An 18432-nucleotide genomic window follows, 5' to 3' on the forward strand; every position below is an offset into this window, starting at 1 on the left:
CACATAAAAACATCAACAATTAAACAACCTGAATCACGTTCATTTGATAAGTGTGATCGACAAAATTACAAAGTAGCGTTTGGTTTGACCGAAAATTCAATCTGCTGGGACGGTTTTTTTAAAAAAACTTTTGAAGTTTTAAGGGATTCGTGCGCCGTACGTATAGTCTAAGCGGAACATATCCCTGAATGAAATCGAGTATTTTTTTCTATCTAGCCTTTGATTTTAACCATAGCTTCTTATAACGAAACACAATCAAACTTTCAGCGATAGGCTTACTATTTTTTTTTTTAAGAACAAAAAAAGGGTATGACTTCAATGTAATGGTGATTTAACACAACAAGTATACCAGTGATCACAGAGAAGATGGTGTAAAATGTCAAACCAAGCTCCTGGATGGACAGAGGTTTCCTTTCAACTTATCATGCCCGGAGCGATGCTAAACGTGTTTGGACTTGACTCTCCTGTTTAACAGTACCGATATGACTACAACGTTGATGGTGAAGAACAAAACAGGTATTCCAATCATCATGAAGACGATGGTATAAGACTGGATGACGTCAAACAAAGCTCCTGCATGAGAGAATAGATCAAGAAATAATAGAAAAAGAATTGCTAGCTAATTGGATAACACAAAATAATAGGCGATGAGTTGTCCAGATCTTTGAGTGTTTAAGGGTTCTATTTGAAAATATCAGAAATATTTTAGAGTAAAACTGAAATACCTTCATTGTTTTAATTTCAAACCCCTCATAGTGTGGAAAATCCTAGACGAAATACTTATCACTAAATTTGCTCTAAAAAAATGACAGGCTTACAATTTCGATTTTGTAAAAAAAAAAGTTTAAAAAAAACACAGAGTGGAATGTTAATATAACTCACACTAGTAACGTGGAGGAGGAAACCCTGATGTGCGTAGTAGAGACATTTTAAAACAACTGAACCATCGCTACTAGGAAACATCTATGAATTAAAAATGAACTGCATGGCTTTCTGTTTTTACAAGCCTTGTACTTTATTAACGATATTCATTCGTCTATTATTTTGCCAGTTTATGTCTGACTGTTGGATGATAAATTAATTGAAAATTGAATTGACAAAAAAAAGGTTGTATAAAAAAGTGGCATTGTCTAGTCTTAATCAAGTTTGTGATAATATATACAAAGCTTGAATTTAATATTATTCCGGAGTGCCAAGATATTTGTCTACCTGTGAGTAACCCCGCCGAGATATTACCAGAGCCGTGTATTAACATCACCAGTCCAAGGCCAAAACTGAAGTTGCTTTCATCTACCAACGTCAGTTTAAGAAAAGTTGCGTCTGCAGTATCCAATACAAAAAAGCAGAGGCCCTGAAGAAATGCCCAAACTGAACGAATGATGAATGATTCGCCGACGAAATCAAAGAAAAACGACAGGCTGGCAATACAACCTACGATGATGTAAATTTTGAACATGTGTACTTTCTTAACGAGGAGAATGACTGCAATGGTTCTGCCTATAATCCCACCGATTCCACCAATTGAAGACAAGAAGACGGCTCGAGATGGGGTGATGCCTATCTGTTCTGCGTGAGGCACTAGGTACAACACCCAGGCTTCGAACGAATAAGCACGAAGGTAAGTCGCTGGGAGGCACATTAGGAACAGAGCTTCCTTGGTCATAAACAGTTTGCAGCGAGATATAAATGATGAGCATAAATTATATTTCTCACTATCATCTTGACCAGATCTTGAAGCATCAGGAAGATCGCCCACCTCACCAGGATGATCGCATGCACTGTTGAGCAAAGAAACGTGTTCCTCGTTATCATCATCAATTAAAATCCCTTTATCCTCCTCGTATCTTTTTGTATCATTTATTACGATTGCAGCATTTAGTGTCTCCGTATTTTCAAGGTTTTCCTTGGTATGAAAACGGCTTTCTGCCAGTGCCGGGCCTTGGTCCGTATCATCTCTCAGTTCATCTTTCAATTTTGTCATTTGATCACCTCCTTCTATACCATCTTCCTCATCGTCATCCTCCGACGGTTCATGACGGATCACCTCCGACGGATCTTGTTCACTACCACTTTGTCTAGTGGTGTTATCATTCACGCTGAAGATTGGTTTCCGAATGGCCGCTCCACCTGCAACCTTATGAAACATAATCGCTCCAAGAATCATGAAAACTCCAGAGTAACCGTACGCTTCTAAAGATCGCTCAGCGATAACGGGTAGGAACATTACGCCTACTGTTGAACCATATGATGCTATGGTGTTCATTAGAACAAAATTCTCTTTGAAATACTGGTTCATCAGGAGAGCAATCGGTAAGAAGGCACAGCATCGGCCAATCCCTGTCGAGATAACAAAGTGTTGTTAAAAAGTAGCATATAGCAGATTAATGCTAAAGATATCATTGCTCGCTACTATTTCAATAGACAATAAAGACGGATAATTTGTCACTGCACAAGGTTTTGTCGGCCAAGTACAACTCGTTTTCAACTTCATATAGAACTAGAGTTTTCTCATATTTTTTCTCATTAACCCAGCGTTTATGGAGCCGGCAGGATTGCCGCAAATAAAGTTTGTATGCATTTGTTTTCTTCTATCGCTGATATATTTTGCTCCCTTTCGAACAAACATGAATCCATACCTTAGTTATAAAGAAAGAAGGCCCGAGGGTAAGTTTCAGGGTGACATTAACAGCTTTTATATGTTTAAAATGAAACCACATGATACCAGACACCCCCCCCCCCATTTACCCCTCCTATTGTGACATACCTGTGAGTGCCAGGGAGACACACCCAATGTATTGCCCCTTCCAATTATCACACACATGTGAGTGCCATGATTGGTGATACAAATACCGGCAATGTTGAAGATAAAGCCACATGATACTACACATGACACCCCATTTATTACCCCTTCTATTGTATTTGTGAGTGCCCGGGACCGGTAATGTTCGATATAATACCACATCTCACCCAATTTATTACCCCCTCATATTATGACATACCTGTGAGTGCCAGGGCGACACCAACGGCGGTTATATGTTTAAAATGAAGCCACATGATACCAGACACACCCATTTATAACCCCTCCTAATATGACATACCTGTGAGCGCCAGGGTGAAACCAAGACCGGTAATGTTGGAGATGAAACCGCATGATACCAGAAAGGTCCCACTTATTACCCCTCCTAACATGGCAACGATTCGATGATCTACTCTCTGGAGGACCAAGGAAACGAAAGGACCTGCATGGACATTGATTGAATTATATAAATTAAGGACACATTGTGGTTAGAGAGTGTGTGTGTGTGTGTGTGTGTTTGTGTGCGGGGGGGGGGTGGGGGTTGAAAAAGGTGTGAAACGGGGAAAATCATATGTATACATAACTTCCTAGTGGGGATACACTGGCACCTTTGGATATTCCCAGTTGATAACTTTCTAATTTTTTTACTAATTTCGGTAAAAGTGACACGAGAGGAGTTTACTGTCCTGTCGCTCAAATTCAAATTCAAATTTATTCATGTTTCCAACAAAACATTACAAATCAATTATAAGCATTTAAAACAAATTTAAGAAATACATGTTGGAAACAGAGGGGTCCACTAAAAAGCAATGCTTGTACAAGTGTGGACACCTCAAATGAAACTTAGGAATAATGAGTAATTAAATTATCTAATATGTAACTACAAAAGGAACTATAAAATAGGGGAAATAAAAGGGGAAATAAAAGGGGCTCATAATTATAGTTGGAATATTTTGTTTTACTCCAATTTATGGAATTATTAAAAAAATAATTAAAACAAAAACAGATCTTGATAATAGTATACATTCTCAGATTTTATTGTATATAATTTGACAATGTGTGTTTTGCGTGACTGCAAAAGCATGTGTATGCTACTGTGCTTATTAACTAGGGGACCTACACCCTTAAGTCATAAAAAGACATCCACATTTTTATAGTAAGACGCCAATTTTTCGAGCGCTACTTTGCGTATTATCAGAGATTTAAAAAAAATCGAATAAATGAACAGCGCCTAGTTAATTCTCACATAAAAAAACCGGAGGCTAAATTCTTGTTATTCTTTGACAAAATGTAATTGTATTCATTTATCTGGCATTACATAAATCAAAGAAAAAGAATGTTTATAAAAACAAATGTGGTTGTTTTGGGAGTCAAAATAGTTGAATTGTAGTTAGAAATTAAATAAAACAACAAAAACAATAAAATACATGACTAAAAAAAAAACAATGCAATACATAACAAATTATCAAAACAAACACCCTCACTGTCCTAGCAAGTCCGAGCCCATCCATGAAGTTCTTTAAAAAAGTAGATCGTAAAAACAGTTGATACTACGTTCACTCCCTTCGCACACAATTTGAGCCCGTTTAGCAACATTTTCCAGAACGTAGTGAGAACTGGTTTGGTGTGATGGGGGCTTTAACTGGGTAATTATTCATGGGTGTCCGGGTGTACAAATTCGGATACATTTAATTGGAAAAAACAGAGTCTATTGTCCTTTAAAGAATATATAAAAAAAAGAATCAAATGATTCACCTGAAAAGAGCATGATTGTACCGGGTAAACTGCAAATGAAGCCTACTGTGGCGTAATTTCTGTTGAATCTTTCAACCATCACTGGGAGGAGAACGCCGAAAGCCTTGGTGATCCCAACCGCCATGTTTGTCATGAATTTGCATAGTACGATGACGTAACCCCACTTCCAGTTTAAAATGGAGATCTCTTGTCCTCTTGATGACTCCATTTCTGCAAGCAAAGTAGTCGTACAAGATAATACATAGTAAATTCGTCTCACCTGTCAAAAAATAAATCAAGCGATCAACCAAGCATACACACATTCAATCAAACATTCAATCAATCAATCAACAAACCAATCAATCGACCAACAAACCAATCAACTACCCAACCAATCATTCAATCAACATAATGTCCTATTAGTACAAGGGTATGATAACGAGCATGCTGTTCTTGTCCTGCTTTACATTGATAGATGAACTAAATACAACTACATAACTCAATATTTTGATTTGTTTCCCATGGGAACTTCAACTTGGCGGGCTAATAGGCAACATGTGAGAACATTAATTGATATACAGGTGTCTTTAAGAGCACAATTTATGGCATACTTACTCTCATGCAGTATGTCTGTATGTAGACCAGTAGATTTGGGAATCGAAGATCACGACAGGTAATAAGGCCAGCACTGTTTATCATTCTCATTCTTTTACACGGTCAGAGCGGTTGAAAGGAAGCACGTTCAACAGTATACCGATACGACATAAAGCCAATCTTTCTTTCTCTGCTCCATGCCTGAGTGGAACATTACAATGCTATGGTGATTTTACAGTTTTGTCTACTGTTCCAGTTGCACTCAAGCGATGAATGCTCAAGTTTAATTGAACGAAGCTAGCATAGTTATACCAGATACTTATTTTTTCTTTAATTCCATATAGAGTACTTTTCAAAAGTTCAGCTAAATATTTATTCACGTTTAAATAACAGTTGCAGTATAATCAAAGAAGGAGAGTGGTGGTAGTTTGAAATCGCACAAATAATCGACGTACGCTGTTGCTCATTAAGTTGGAATATTTTGTTATCTTACCGCTTTTCATGAAAAGTGACAATATGATTCATTCATGAATGATTTTTACATATTTTGAGAGCTTCATTTATCAATCTCTATGATTTTAGGTTGATCAATACACTCCTGAGAAGATGTAAACTAAATCTATCAAGACTAAATCGTATTCTCGGCACAATCAGTTCGTGAAAGAGATAAGAAAAAGTTGGAAAATGGCGTAGCGATATGGTTGCACCTACCACTCTGAGTTTTCCCATGCGAGTAGGTAAGCGTGTAGATGCGCTGGAGTCGCCTTGGCTCCCACCTTTCCCTCCCCTACCTCCGCATGTAAACATACCTGCATTGCTGTCCCATTACCTTCCCTCTTGCTTTAATCACTACTTCTATACCCCTCTTTTTCTCCTCTCCATGTTGTATTTACTGATAGCATTTTAGCTTATCTGTCCATAATTATCGCCTCACTGTATGCAACTCAACCCCTACGATCCCGGGTGGACGGGGGGGGGGGGGAACACATCCCCCTCAATTCTTTTAGGGGGATCGCCCCCCCCCTGAAAATTGAAAAAATGAGAAAAAAGTAAGTGTATAGCAAATATTGACCAAAGACTGCAACAAACTTTTAGGCTCTGGAGGGCCCAAGAGTGCAGCGTTTAGACAAATAAATATGCAACAATCTTCTCGCTCGGGAGCTACGCTCCATCGCATAATATTCTTCAAAGTGAAAGTAAATATTCTAGAAAAGTGAAGTATGCAAAAGGTATATTGCTTGTTTTTTATACTATTGTTTGCTAAGGAATGTGATTTGTTAATAAAGAACCCTTAAAAAACCTGTGAGGGGGGTGGTAGTCACCTTCCCCCTCTCGTTCACTATGCTTCCTCGCCTTGGCGTAATGATGGGGGGGGGGGTGGGGTGGGGGGTAGTTGCCCCCTAATAAAATTAAAACTTGGTTTATTTCTAACTCGATACCAGTGATTTACAAATGTTGCGGAAATGGCATGGTTTTTCCCTGAGCTTCCGGGGGCTCTGGACCCCTGGTTGCTCATCTGACCGTGATTAAATGCCCCCAAACCTGGACCCCACTAGAGCTCCCTACCCACCCCCCCCCCCGTCCCTCGCATTTCGTACCCCCGGTCATAAAATGAAATCGCCGCCCCTGCGTGGTACTAACCGGATACCTGGGCTTCGCGGTCTGGGGAACTGAGAGGGGCTTTGGGTAGGGAAGAAAAAAAGACGATAAAACCTCAGGAGCCGGGTGGTGGTCTTCTCCTTAAATCAATGGAACATTGTTGTACCAGACTGGGAATTCGTCAACCGCGCGTGCCCAGTGTCTGTGCTTTAGCACACAGTTCAAAACTCCTTTACCTCTCACAACAAACATGTACATGTAAATATACAGTACAAGAGATGTTATTATACCAGGAAGCTGTAATGAATGGAGATCCCGTCCAAGAGGCCCCTTTGAAGTCATCCGTGGCACCGCGCGTCTATTGTTTCCCCTACCGTAATCCCCTTAATCCCCCTCCAAAACCTTACAGCTCCCTAGTAGCACTAAGTCCTCCCTTTCCACACACAGCCCAGCCCAGCGAGCACGGCGGCTTTTGCTTTGCCGGCCCGTACTTTGGGTGAATAGTGGTGCTAACATGACAACTTCTAGCCCTAAACCAATAAATGCGCAAACATATAACACAATTTCATTTAGTTCTTTAGGAAGATAAACCTTTGGACTACCTTCCTAGCTATGTACAAATTTCGGAAATTTTCGGAAAATGTCAATAATTAGATGAGAAAATCATGATTATGAAAATCTTTCTCACAACAAATATGTACATGTAAATATACAGTACAAGAGATATTATTATATACCTCGTACATAGATTGTCATTCACTGATTAGTCAAAACTATGTCACATGACAAGGAGCATCTCGATCTATCATTGCGTCAGAGGGTTTGGGCGTTCTATCAATTGACCCATGTGACGCCCAAACCCTGTTATAATCGCCTAACCGCTCCGCGACTTTTGCAAAAAAAAAAAAAATGGTTCAGGTTTTAAGAGCGCTTTCAATTTCTTGTGTCGCTAGGTTATTACGACTACGTTAACCAATCACACGGTACGTGCAGCGTTTAAGAATTCAACATGGCGAGTGACTTAGCAACTGATCGAGCTCCAACTCCAAGATTGGAATTATTAAGTGAGGAGGGTTTGGAGCAGTTAATTACTAGAGGAAGCAGAGAGACAAATCAAGTACCCGGTCTCTATCTTTAAGGATTACTGCTCAACATGCAATATTGGTGACATCGACAACATGAGCGACGTGGATTTGGATAATCTTCTTTCAAGATTCAATGCAGGAGCTCGATCGCCAATAGGCCGGATAGCTGAACTGTAAGAACACGATGCAATCGATGCGGTATGGCCTGCAAAGGCATCTCCAAACCACTCGCAAAGTTGATATTGTGAAAGGTACTGAGTTTAAAGTGTCTAACAAGATCTTCAGTTCAAAGCCTTTCTGGAAAAGTTGAAGAAAAGTGGAAAGAGTTACGTCAAACGACACCCGCCGGTGAGCCCAAGTGACATGCAACGCATTCAAGAATGCCTGGATTTGAATACTGCCGAAGGGTTACAGCGGAACCAGCTAAACCAATTTTTTAGACAAGGAAAAGTTCCAACCCAATGGAAAACTGCAGAAATATGTCCGATTCCAAAATCTCAACCTCCTCATATTAATAATCTACGCCCGATTGGAATAACTTCATATTTTTCCAAAGTAGCCGAATCCTTTTTAGCAAAATGGTTATTAGAAGATATTGATAAACATATTGACACTCACCGATTAGGTAATCATTTGTACTACACATTATATTGTTGGTCTTTTACATAGTCTATATAAAAATGCAGAAAACAGAAAATCTGTTATTTGTATAGATATTAGTAAAGCTTTTGATCGCTTAGATCATAAAATTCTTATTAGAAAAATGATTCATATGGATATAAGGCGTAGGATAATAGATTGGATTGCCAGTTTTTTTAGAATCTCGTAAACAAAATTAAAAAAATAACGGTGTTTTATCAAATGTTGAATTCAATCATGCTGGTGTTCTCCGAGGTACACGTCTTGGGCCAATTTTCTTTTGAATTATGGTTAACGATTTATGTGAGCAACTTCCTATACCGTATTTCAAATATGTCGACGACCTCTCGTTAGTACAATGTCGGAAATCTACATATGTCTCGCAATTACAATCAGTACTTAATTCTGTGCAATCTTGGTAATATGTCACTTAATCCTTCAAAGTGTTTTACCCTCCAAGTTAGTTTCATGAAAAACCCACCAGACCCAGAAATTCTCTTTATTAGCAATACCGAGTTGTGTAATAGGCATAGTGCTAAAATTCTTGGAGTGATCATCCAGTCTGATCTGAAGTGGAATTTGTATATTGATGAGTTAATGAAAAGATGTAATAGAAAAATGTATATGTTGAGGAAATATAGGAAATTTAATTTACCTTTAAATGAGTTGGTAATAATCTACACAGGTTATATACGACCCGTATTAGAATATTGCGTCCCAGTGTTTCATAGGGGTCTCACATCTGAACAAAAAAAAAAACAGTCTCGAACGAATACGAAGGAGGGTTTGCAAAATTATTTTAGGCTCTGATTTTAATGTCATATTCAAATGTATGTCAAGTATGCAATTTAAGTACACTTAAGGAAAGAAGACTAGTACTGTGTAGACGATTTGCATAATCTTTAGCAATTCATCCAGCATGCCAGAACTGGCTACCTCCCAAAAAAAGAAATTAGAATATCATTACGTCAGGCCTCTACATAACAAAATTTCAAATGCAAAACCAACCACTTCAAAAACAGCCCTTTACCATATTTGATCAATCTAATTAACCATTATTAAATGCTTTTTTTTTTAACTACATGTTACATTTCAAACACAGTACTGGTCTTCACCTCAGTCGCCTCCAGTCTTAAAATCCAATGTATTCATTTTTAAGCATAAAACTTCCTTTTGTCATTCTTAATGTGTAATGTAATTTTAAATGTACTTTAAACAATCTTTTTAACAATATCTAAAAATGCGAGTTATCACTTTATTTTGTCAACATGTAAACATGAACAATCCAACTTCTGCTGCTTTTCATGTAAAATGACAATTACGATGCATGTATTTTGAAAATGCATAATAAACCATTATTACAGATCGATCAGTCGATCTTATTTACTAGGTGTTAGCCACAAATATGTTTAAATAATTGAAGTTTCTCTCAGGAAGCATTACATTTATAAAAGTTATTGTCCTATGGCGGACTAATAGTTATTAATAAGTCAGAATGAATCAGGAGAGCTTGGGTATTTGTTTCTAGTTCATCCTGATTGTGACATGGACCAGTGATGGTCTGGTGGTAGAGTCGCTGCCCAGCAAGTAGTAGATGCAGGTTCAAGTCCCGCTAGTTCCAAGATTTTCTCTCACTTGTTTTTCAATACAGATCGATCAATCGATCTTATTTACTGAAATTTTAAGCCATATTATGTTTAAATAACCTGAATCATGCTCATTTGATAAGTCTGATCGACAAAATTACAAAGTAGCGTTAGGTTTAACCAAAAATTCTGCTAAAAGGTTCTTTTAAAAACATCTTTTGAAATTTTAAGGGATTCGGGCGCCATACGTAGTCTAAGCGGAACATATTCCTTAACGAAATTGAGTAATTTGTTCTATCTAGCGGTTGATTTTAACCATAGCTTCTTAAAACGAAACACAATCAAACTTTTAGCGATAGGCCTACGAAACCAAAAAACAAAAAACAACAACAAAGGATCACTCTTCTGTTGAACAGTACCGATACGACTTCAATGTAATGGTGATTTAACACAACAAGATGGTATATGATTGGATGACGTCAAACCAAGCTCGTGGATAAAGAGAGGTTTCCTTTCAATTTATCAATGCTAAACGTATTTGGACTTGACTCTCCTGTTTAACAGTACCGATATGACTACAGTGTTGATGGTAAAGAACAAAACAGGGATTCCAATCATCATGAAGACGATGGTGTACGACTGGATGACGTCAAACAAAGCTCCTGGATGGGAGAATAGATTAAAAAATAATAGAAAAAGAATTACTAGCTTGGATAACACACAAAAAAAATAGGCGATGAGTTGTCCAGATCTTTGAGTGCTTAAAGATTCTATTTTAAAATATCAGAAATATTTTAGAGTAAAACTGAAATAGCTTCATTGTTTTAATTTCAAACCCTTCATAGTGTGGAAAATCCTAGACGAAATACTTAAATTACGTTAAATTTGCTCTAAAAAATGACAGGCTTACAATTTCGATTTTGTAAAAAAAAAAAATCAAAAAAAAAATCTCAAAACAGAGTGGAATGTTAATATAACTCACACTAGTAACGTGGAGGAGGAAACCCTGATGTGCCTAGTAGAGACATTTTAAAACAACTGAACCATCGCTACTAGGAAACATCTATGAAGTAAAAATGAACTGCATGGCTTTCTGTTTTACAAGCCATGTACTTTATCAACGATATTCATTCGTCTATTGTTTTGCCAGTTTATGTCTGACTGTTGGATGATAAATTAATTGAAAATTTAATTGACAAAAAAAGGTTGTATAAAAAAGTGGCATTCTCTAGTCTTAATCAAGTTTGTGATAATATATACAAAGCTTGAATTTAATATTATTCCGGAGTGCCAAGATATTTGTCTACCTGTGAGTAACCCCGCCGAGATATTACCACAGCCGTGTATTAACATCACCAGTCCAAGGCCAAAACTGAAGTTGCTTTCATCTACCAACGTCAGTTTAAGAAAAGTTGCGTCTGCAGTATCCAATACAAAAAAGCAGAGGCCCTGAAGAAATGCCCAAACTGAACGAATGATGAATGATTCGCCGACGAAATCAAAGAAAAATGACAAGCTGGTAATAAAACCAACGGTGATATAGATTTTGAACATGTGTACTTTCTTAACGAGGAGAATGACAGTAATGGTTCTGCCAATAATCCCACTGATTCCACCAATTGAAGACAAGAAGACAGCTCGAGATGGGGTAATGCCTAACTGCTCTGAGTGAGGCACTAGGTACAAGACCCAGGCTTCGAACGAATAAGCACGAAGGTAAGTCGCTGGGAGGGACATTAGGAACAGAGCTTCCTTGGTCATAAACAGTTTGCAGCGAGATATAAATGATGAGCATAAATTATATTTCTCACTATCATCTTGACCAGATCTTGACGCATCAGGAAGATCGCCCACCTCACCAGGATGATCGCATGCACTGTTGAGCAAAGAAACGTGTTCCTCGTTATTATCATCAATTAAAATCCCTTTATCCTCCTCGTATCTTTTTGTATCATTTATTACGATTGCAGCATTTAGTGTCTCCGTATTTTCAAGGTTTTCCTTGGTATGAAAACGGCTTTCTGCCAGTGCCTGGCCTTGGTCCGTATCATCTCTCAGTTCATCTTTCAATTTTGTCATTTGATCACCTCCTTCTATACCATCTTCCTCATCGTCATCCTCCGACGGTTCATGACGGATCACCTCCGACGGATCTTGTTCACTACCACTTTGTCCAGTGGTGTTATCTTTCACGCTGAAGATTGGTTTCCGAATGGCCGCTCCACCTGCAACCTTATGAAACATAATCGCTCCAAGAATCATGAAAACTCCAGAGTAACCGTACGCTTCTAAAGATCGCTCAGCGATAACGGGTAGGAACATTACGCCTACTGTTGAACCATATGATGCTATGGTGTTCATTAGAACAAAATTCTCTTTGAAATACTGGTTCATCAGGAGAGCAATCGGTAAGTAGGCACAGCATCGGCCAATCCCTGTCAATGAGATAACAAAGTGTTGTTAAAAAGTAGCATAAGTGAAACATATAGCAGATTAATGCTAAAGATATCATTGCTCGCTACTATTTCAACAGACAATAAAGACGGATAATTTGTCACTGCACAAGGTTTTGTCGGCCAAGTACAACTCGTTTTCAACTTCATATAGAACTAGAGTTTTCTCATATTTTTTCTTATTAACCAAGTGTTTATGGAGCCGGCAGGATTGCCGCAAATAAAGTTTGTATGCATTTGTTTTCTTCTATCGCTGACATATTTTGCTCCCTTTCGAACAAACATGAATCCATACCTGAGTTATAAAGAAAGAAGGCCCGAGGGTAAGTTTCAGGGTGACATTAACAGCGGTTATATGTTTAAAATGAAACCACATGATACCAAACACCCCCCATTTACCCCTCCTATTGTGACATACCTGTGAGTACGTGTCAGGGAGACACACCCAATATATTGCCCCTTCCAACTATCACACACATGTGCGTGCCATGATTGGTGATACAAATACCGGCAATGTTGAAGATAAAGCCACATGATACTACACATGACACCCCATTTATTACCCATTCTATTGTATTTGTGAGTGCCCGAGACCGGTAATGTTCGAGATAACACCACATCCCACCCAAGTTATTACCCCCTCCTATTATGACATACCTGTGAGTGCCAGGGTGACACCAACGGCGGTTATATGTTTAAAATGAAGCCACATGATACCAGACACACCCATTTATAACCCCTCCTAATATGACATACCTGTGAGCGCCAGGGTGAAACCAAGACCGGTGATGTTGGAGATGAAACCGGATGCTACCAGACAGCCCCCACTTATTACCCCTCCTAACATGGCAACGATTCGATGATCTACTCTCTGGAGGACCAAGGAAACGAAAGGACCTGCATGGACATTGATTGAATTATATAAATTAAGGACACATTGTGGTTAGAGTGTGTGTGTGTTTGTGTGCGGGGGGGGGGGGGGGGTGGGGGTTGAAAAAGGTGTGAAACGGGGAAAATCATATGTATACATAACTTCCTAGTGGGGATACACTGGCACCTGTGGATATTCCCAGTTGATAACTTTCTTATTTTTTTGCTATTTTCGGTAAAAGTGACACGAGAGGAGTCTCCTGTCCTGTCGCTCATAATTATAGTTGGAATATTTTGTTTTACCCCAATTTATGGAATTATTTAAAAAATAATTAAAACAAAAATAGATCTAGATAATAGTATACATTCTCAGATTTTATTGTATAATAATTTGACAATGTGTGTTTTGCGTGACTGCTAAAGCATGTGTATGCTACTGTGCTTATCAACTAGGGGACCTACGCTTTTAAGTCATAAATGACAGTAATGAAGATTAATGCCCCACAAAAGGGCACTAATATAGCACTTCGACACGGTTTTGATCCCGGGGCCTCACAGTTACGAGGCCATTGCTTTGTCACTGAACCATGACTGAACGCAGCAGGGGCTAGGGTAGGGGGCAGTTTCAATAAATTTAAAAAAAACAGAAAATGCAATAAATTTTCAATAATTTATTGCATTTTACCCCGGTCCCCAACATAAAAAATCCTCTGGACGGCCATGCATTATGGCTCAAGGCATTGGCACATAGAAAAAAATTTATGTTGGGAGCCGGGGTAAAATGCAATAAATTATTGAAAATTTATTGCATGTTCTGTGTTCTTCTTCATTTATTATCGAAACTGTCCCCTACCCTAGCCCCCGTTATTGTTATGGACAAAGTCTCCACTAAAAGACTCAAATATTTTGGCCACGTCCTAAGAATGAAACCTACAAGATACCCCAAAATTGCAGTGGAAGGAAAGGTCACAGGAAATCGACCCAGAGGCCGTCCACCCAAAAGATGGCTTGACTGCATCTCAGAGGACTGCAAAGCAAGATCTATACCAAGGCTGACAGATGCATTAAGACTGGCTGCGGATAGAAAAACTCGGCATACTATCACCATACAGAAGCCATCACGAGGCCTGCGTGGACGGCATAAGTCAAGTAAGTCAAGTCAAAATCTGAGAATGTATATTATTATCTAGATCTATTATTTCTAAATTATTTTTAAAATATTTCCATGAATTGGGGTTAAACAAAAATATTCCAACTTTATGAGCGACAGTGTAAAAGAGTTCCAAGACATCCACATTTTTATAGTAAGACGCCAATTTTTCGAGCGCTACTTTGCGTATTATCAGAGATTTAAAAAAAATCGAATAAATGAACAGCGCCTAGTTAATTCTCACATAAAAAAAAAAGGAGGCTAAATTCTTGTTATTCTTTGACAAAATGCAATTGTATTCATTTATCTGGCATTACATGAATCAAAGAAAAGGAATGTTTATAAAAACAAATGTGGTTGTTTTGGGAGTCAAAATAGTTGAATTGTAGTTAGAAATGAAATAAAACAACAAAAACAATAAAATACATGAGTTAAAAAAACAATGCAATACATAAGAAATTATCAAAACAAACACCCTCACCGTCCTAGCAAGTCCGAGCCCATCCATGAAGTTCTTTTAAAAACAGATCGTAAACAGTTGATACTACGTTCACTCCCTTCGCACACAATTTGAGCCCGTTTAGCAACATTTTCCAGAACGTAGTGAGAACTGGTTTGGTGTGATGGGGGCTTTAACTGGGTAATTATTCATGGGTGTCCGGGTGTACAAATTCGGATACATTTAATTGGAAAAAATAGAGTCTATTGTCCTTTAAAGAATATATAAAAAAAGAATCAAATGATTCACCTGAAAAGAGCATGATTGTACCGGGTAAACTGCAGATGAAGCCTACTGTGGCGTAATTTCTGTTGAATCTTTCAACCATCACTGGGAGGAGAACGCCGAAAGCCTTGGTGATCCCAACCGCCATGTTTGTCATGAATTTGCATAGTACGATGACGTAACCCCACTTCCAGTTTAAAATGGAGATCTCTTGTCCTCTTGATGACTCCATTTCTGCAAGCAAAGTAGTCGTACAAGATAATACATAGTTAGTTCGTCTCACCTGTCAAAAAAATAAATCAAGCGATCAACCAAGCATACACACATTCAATCAAACATTCATTCAATCAAGCAACAAACCAATCAATCGACCAACAAACCAATCAACTACCCAACCAATCATTCAATCAACATAATGTCCTATTAGTACAAGGGTATGATAACGAGCATGCTGTTCTTGTCCCGCTTTACATTGATAGATAAACTAAATACATCTACATAACTCAATATTTTGATTTGTTTCCCATGGGAGCTTCAACTTGGTGGCGAATAGGCAACATGTGAGAACATTAAATGATATACAGGTGTCTTTAAGAGCACAATTTATGGCATACTTACTCTCATGCAGTATGTCTGTATGTAGACCAGTAGATTTGGGAATCGAAGATCACGACAGGTAATAAGGCTAGCACTGTTTATCATTCTCATTCTTTTACACGCTCAGAGTGGTTGAAAGGAAGCACGTTCAACAGTATACCGATACGACATAAAGCCAATCTTTCTTTCTCTGCTCCATGCCCGAGTGACACATTACAATGCTATAGTTATTTTACAGTTTTGTCTACTGTCCCAGCTGCACTCAAGCGATGAATGCTCAAGTTTAATTGAACGAAGCTGGCATAGTTATACCAGATACTTATTTTTTCTTTAATTCCGTATAGAGTACTTTTCAAAAGTTCAGCTAAATATTTATTCACGTTTAAATAACAGTTGCAGTATAATCAAAGGAGGAGAGTGGTGGTAGTTTGAAATCGCACAAATATACGACGTACGCTGTTGCTCATCAAGTTGGAATATTTTGTTATCTTACCGCTTTTCATGAAAAGTGACAATATGATTCATTCATGAATGATTTTTACATATTTTGAGAGCTTCATTTATCAATCTCTATGATTTTAGGTTGATCAATACACTCCTGAGAAGATGTAAACTAAATCTATCAAGACTAAATCGTATTCTTGGCACAATCAGTTCGTGAAAGAGATAAGAAAAAGTTGGAAAATGGCGTAGCGATATGGTTGCACCTACCACTCTGAGTTTTCCCATGCGAGTAGGTAAGCGTGTAGATACGCTGGAGTCGCCTTGGCCCCCACCTTTCCATCTCCTACCTCCGCATGTAAACATACCTGCATTGCTGTCCCATTACCTTCCCTCTTGCTTTAATCACTACTTCTCAACCCCTCTTTTTCTCCTCTCCATGTTGTATTTACTGATAGCATTTTAGCTTATCTGTCCATAATTATCGTCTCACTGTATGCAACTCAACCCCTACGATCCCGGGTGGACGGGGGGGGGGAACACATCCCCCTCAATTCTTTTAGGGGGATCGCCCCCCCCCCCCTGAAAATTGAAAAAATGAGAAAAAAGTAAGTGTATAGCAAATATTGACCAAAGACTGCAACAAACTTTTAGGCTCTGGAGGGCCCAAGAGTTCAGCGTTTAGACAAATAAATATGCAAAAATCTTCTCGCTCGGGAGCTACGCTCCATCGCATAATATTTTTCAAAGTGAAAGTAAATATTCTAGAAAAGTGAAGTATGCAAAAGGTATATTGCTTGTTTTTTATACTATTGTTTGCTAAGGAATGTGATTTGTTAATACCGAAACCTTCAAAAACCTGTGAGGGGGGTGGTAGTCACCTTCCCTCCTCTCGTTCACTATGCTTCCTCGCCTTGGCGTAATGATGGGGGGGAGGGGGGCTTGGGGGTAGTTGCCCCCTAATAAAATTAAAACTTGGTTTATTTCTAACTCGATACCAGGGATTAACAAATGTTGCTGAAATGGCATGGTTTTTCCCTGAGCTTCCGGGGGCTCTGGACCCCTGGTTGCTCATCTGACCGTGATTAAATGCCCCCAAACCTGGACCCAACTAGTGGCTCCCTACCCCCCCCCCCCCCCGTCCCTCGCATTTTGTACCCCCGGTCATAAAAAGAAATCGCCGCCCCTGCGTGGTACTAACCGGATACCTGGGCTTCGCGGTCTGGGGAACTGAGAGGGACTTTGGGTAGGGAAGAAAAAAAGACGATAAAACCTCAGGAGCCGGGTGGTGGTCTTCTCCTTAAATCAATGGAACATTGTTGTACCAGACTGGAAATTCGTCAACCGCGCGTGCCCTGTTTCTGTGCTTTAGCACACAGGTCAAAACTCCTTTACCTCTCACAACAAACATGTACATGTAAATATACAGTACAAGAGATATTATTATACAATGGAACATCCATTCACTGCTTTTATGTAAAAAGGTGAATATGCATGTGACACCTGTTCTACACATTTTTACATAATAGCAGTGAAGGGATGTTCCTTTGTCTACCTGAGGAACTGTATATTTTGTCCGCTCTCTTTGTCAGACATATTCATAGTGCTAACCGCTCCGCGACTTTTGCACACAAAAAATTTGGTTCAGGTTTTAAGAGTGCTTTCAATTCCTTGAGTCGCTAGGTTACGACTACGTTAACCAATCACACGGTACGTGCAGCGTTTAAGAATTCAACATGGCGAGTGACTTAGCAACTGATCGAGCTCCAACTCCAAGATTGGAATTATTAAGTGAGAAGGGTTTGGAGCCGTTAATTACTAGAGGAAGCAGAGAGACAAATCAAGTACCCGGTCTCTATCTTTAAGGATTACTGCTCAACATGCAATATTGGTGACATCGACAACATGAGCGACGTGGATTTGGATAATCTTCTTTCAAGATTCAATGCAGGAGCTCGATCGCCAGAAGGCCGGATAGCTGAACTTTAAGAACACGATGCAATCGATGCGGTATGGCCTGCAAAGGCATCTCCAAACCACTCGCAAAGTTGATATTGTGAAAGGTACTGAGTTTAAAGTGTCTAACAAGATCTTCAGTTCAAAGCCTTTCTGGAAAAGTTGAAGAAAAGTGGAAAGAGTTACGTCAAACGACACCCGCCGGTG

The 18432-nt window shown here is 38.9% G+C and overlaps 2 protein-coding genes across 2 annotated transcripts; both read right to left on the reverse strand.

The window, feature by feature from the left end:
• Window positions 1–281: 281 nt before the first annotated feature.
• LOC115918921 (monocarboxylate transporter 7-like) lies at window positions 282–5257 on the reverse strand. The gene is made up of 5 exons (XM_030994685.1): window positions 5147–5257; window positions 4553–4762; window positions 3099–3239; window positions 1210–2337; window positions 282–573 (listed from the first exon to the last, which is right to left on the reverse strand). Exons 2-5 carry the CDS (start codon window positions 4758–4760, stop codon window positions 440–442), a joined length of 1611 nt encoding a protein of 536 aa, XP_030850545.1. The 5' UTR covers window positions 4761–4762; window positions 5147–5257; the 3' UTR covers window positions 282–439.
• A 4713-nt stretch (window positions 5258–9970) lies between these two features.
• Window positions 9971–15941, reverse strand: LOC100893623 (monocarboxylate transporter 7). The gene is made up of 5 exons (XM_030994686.1): window positions 15850–15941; window positions 15256–15465; window positions 13244–13384; window positions 11342–12469; window positions 9971–10696 (listed from the first exon to the last, which is right to left on the reverse strand). Exons 2-5 carry the CDS (start codon window positions 15461–15463, stop codon window positions 10563–10565), a joined length of 1611 nt encoding a protein of 536 aa, XP_030850546.1. The 5' UTR covers window positions 15464–15465; window positions 15850–15941; the 3' UTR covers window positions 9971–10562.
• Between the last annotated feature and the right edge of the window lie 2491 nt (window positions 15942–18432).

Source organism: Strongylocentrotus purpuratus, unplaced genomic scaffold, assembly GCF_000002235.5.
Source record: "Strongylocentrotus purpuratus isolate Spur 01 unplaced genomic scaffold, Spur_5.0 spur5_scaffold_21, whole genome shotgun sequence".
NCBI classification, from domain to species: Eukaryota; Metazoa; Echinodermata; class Echinoidea; order Camarodonta; family Strongylocentrotidae; genus Strongylocentrotus; species Strongylocentrotus purpuratus.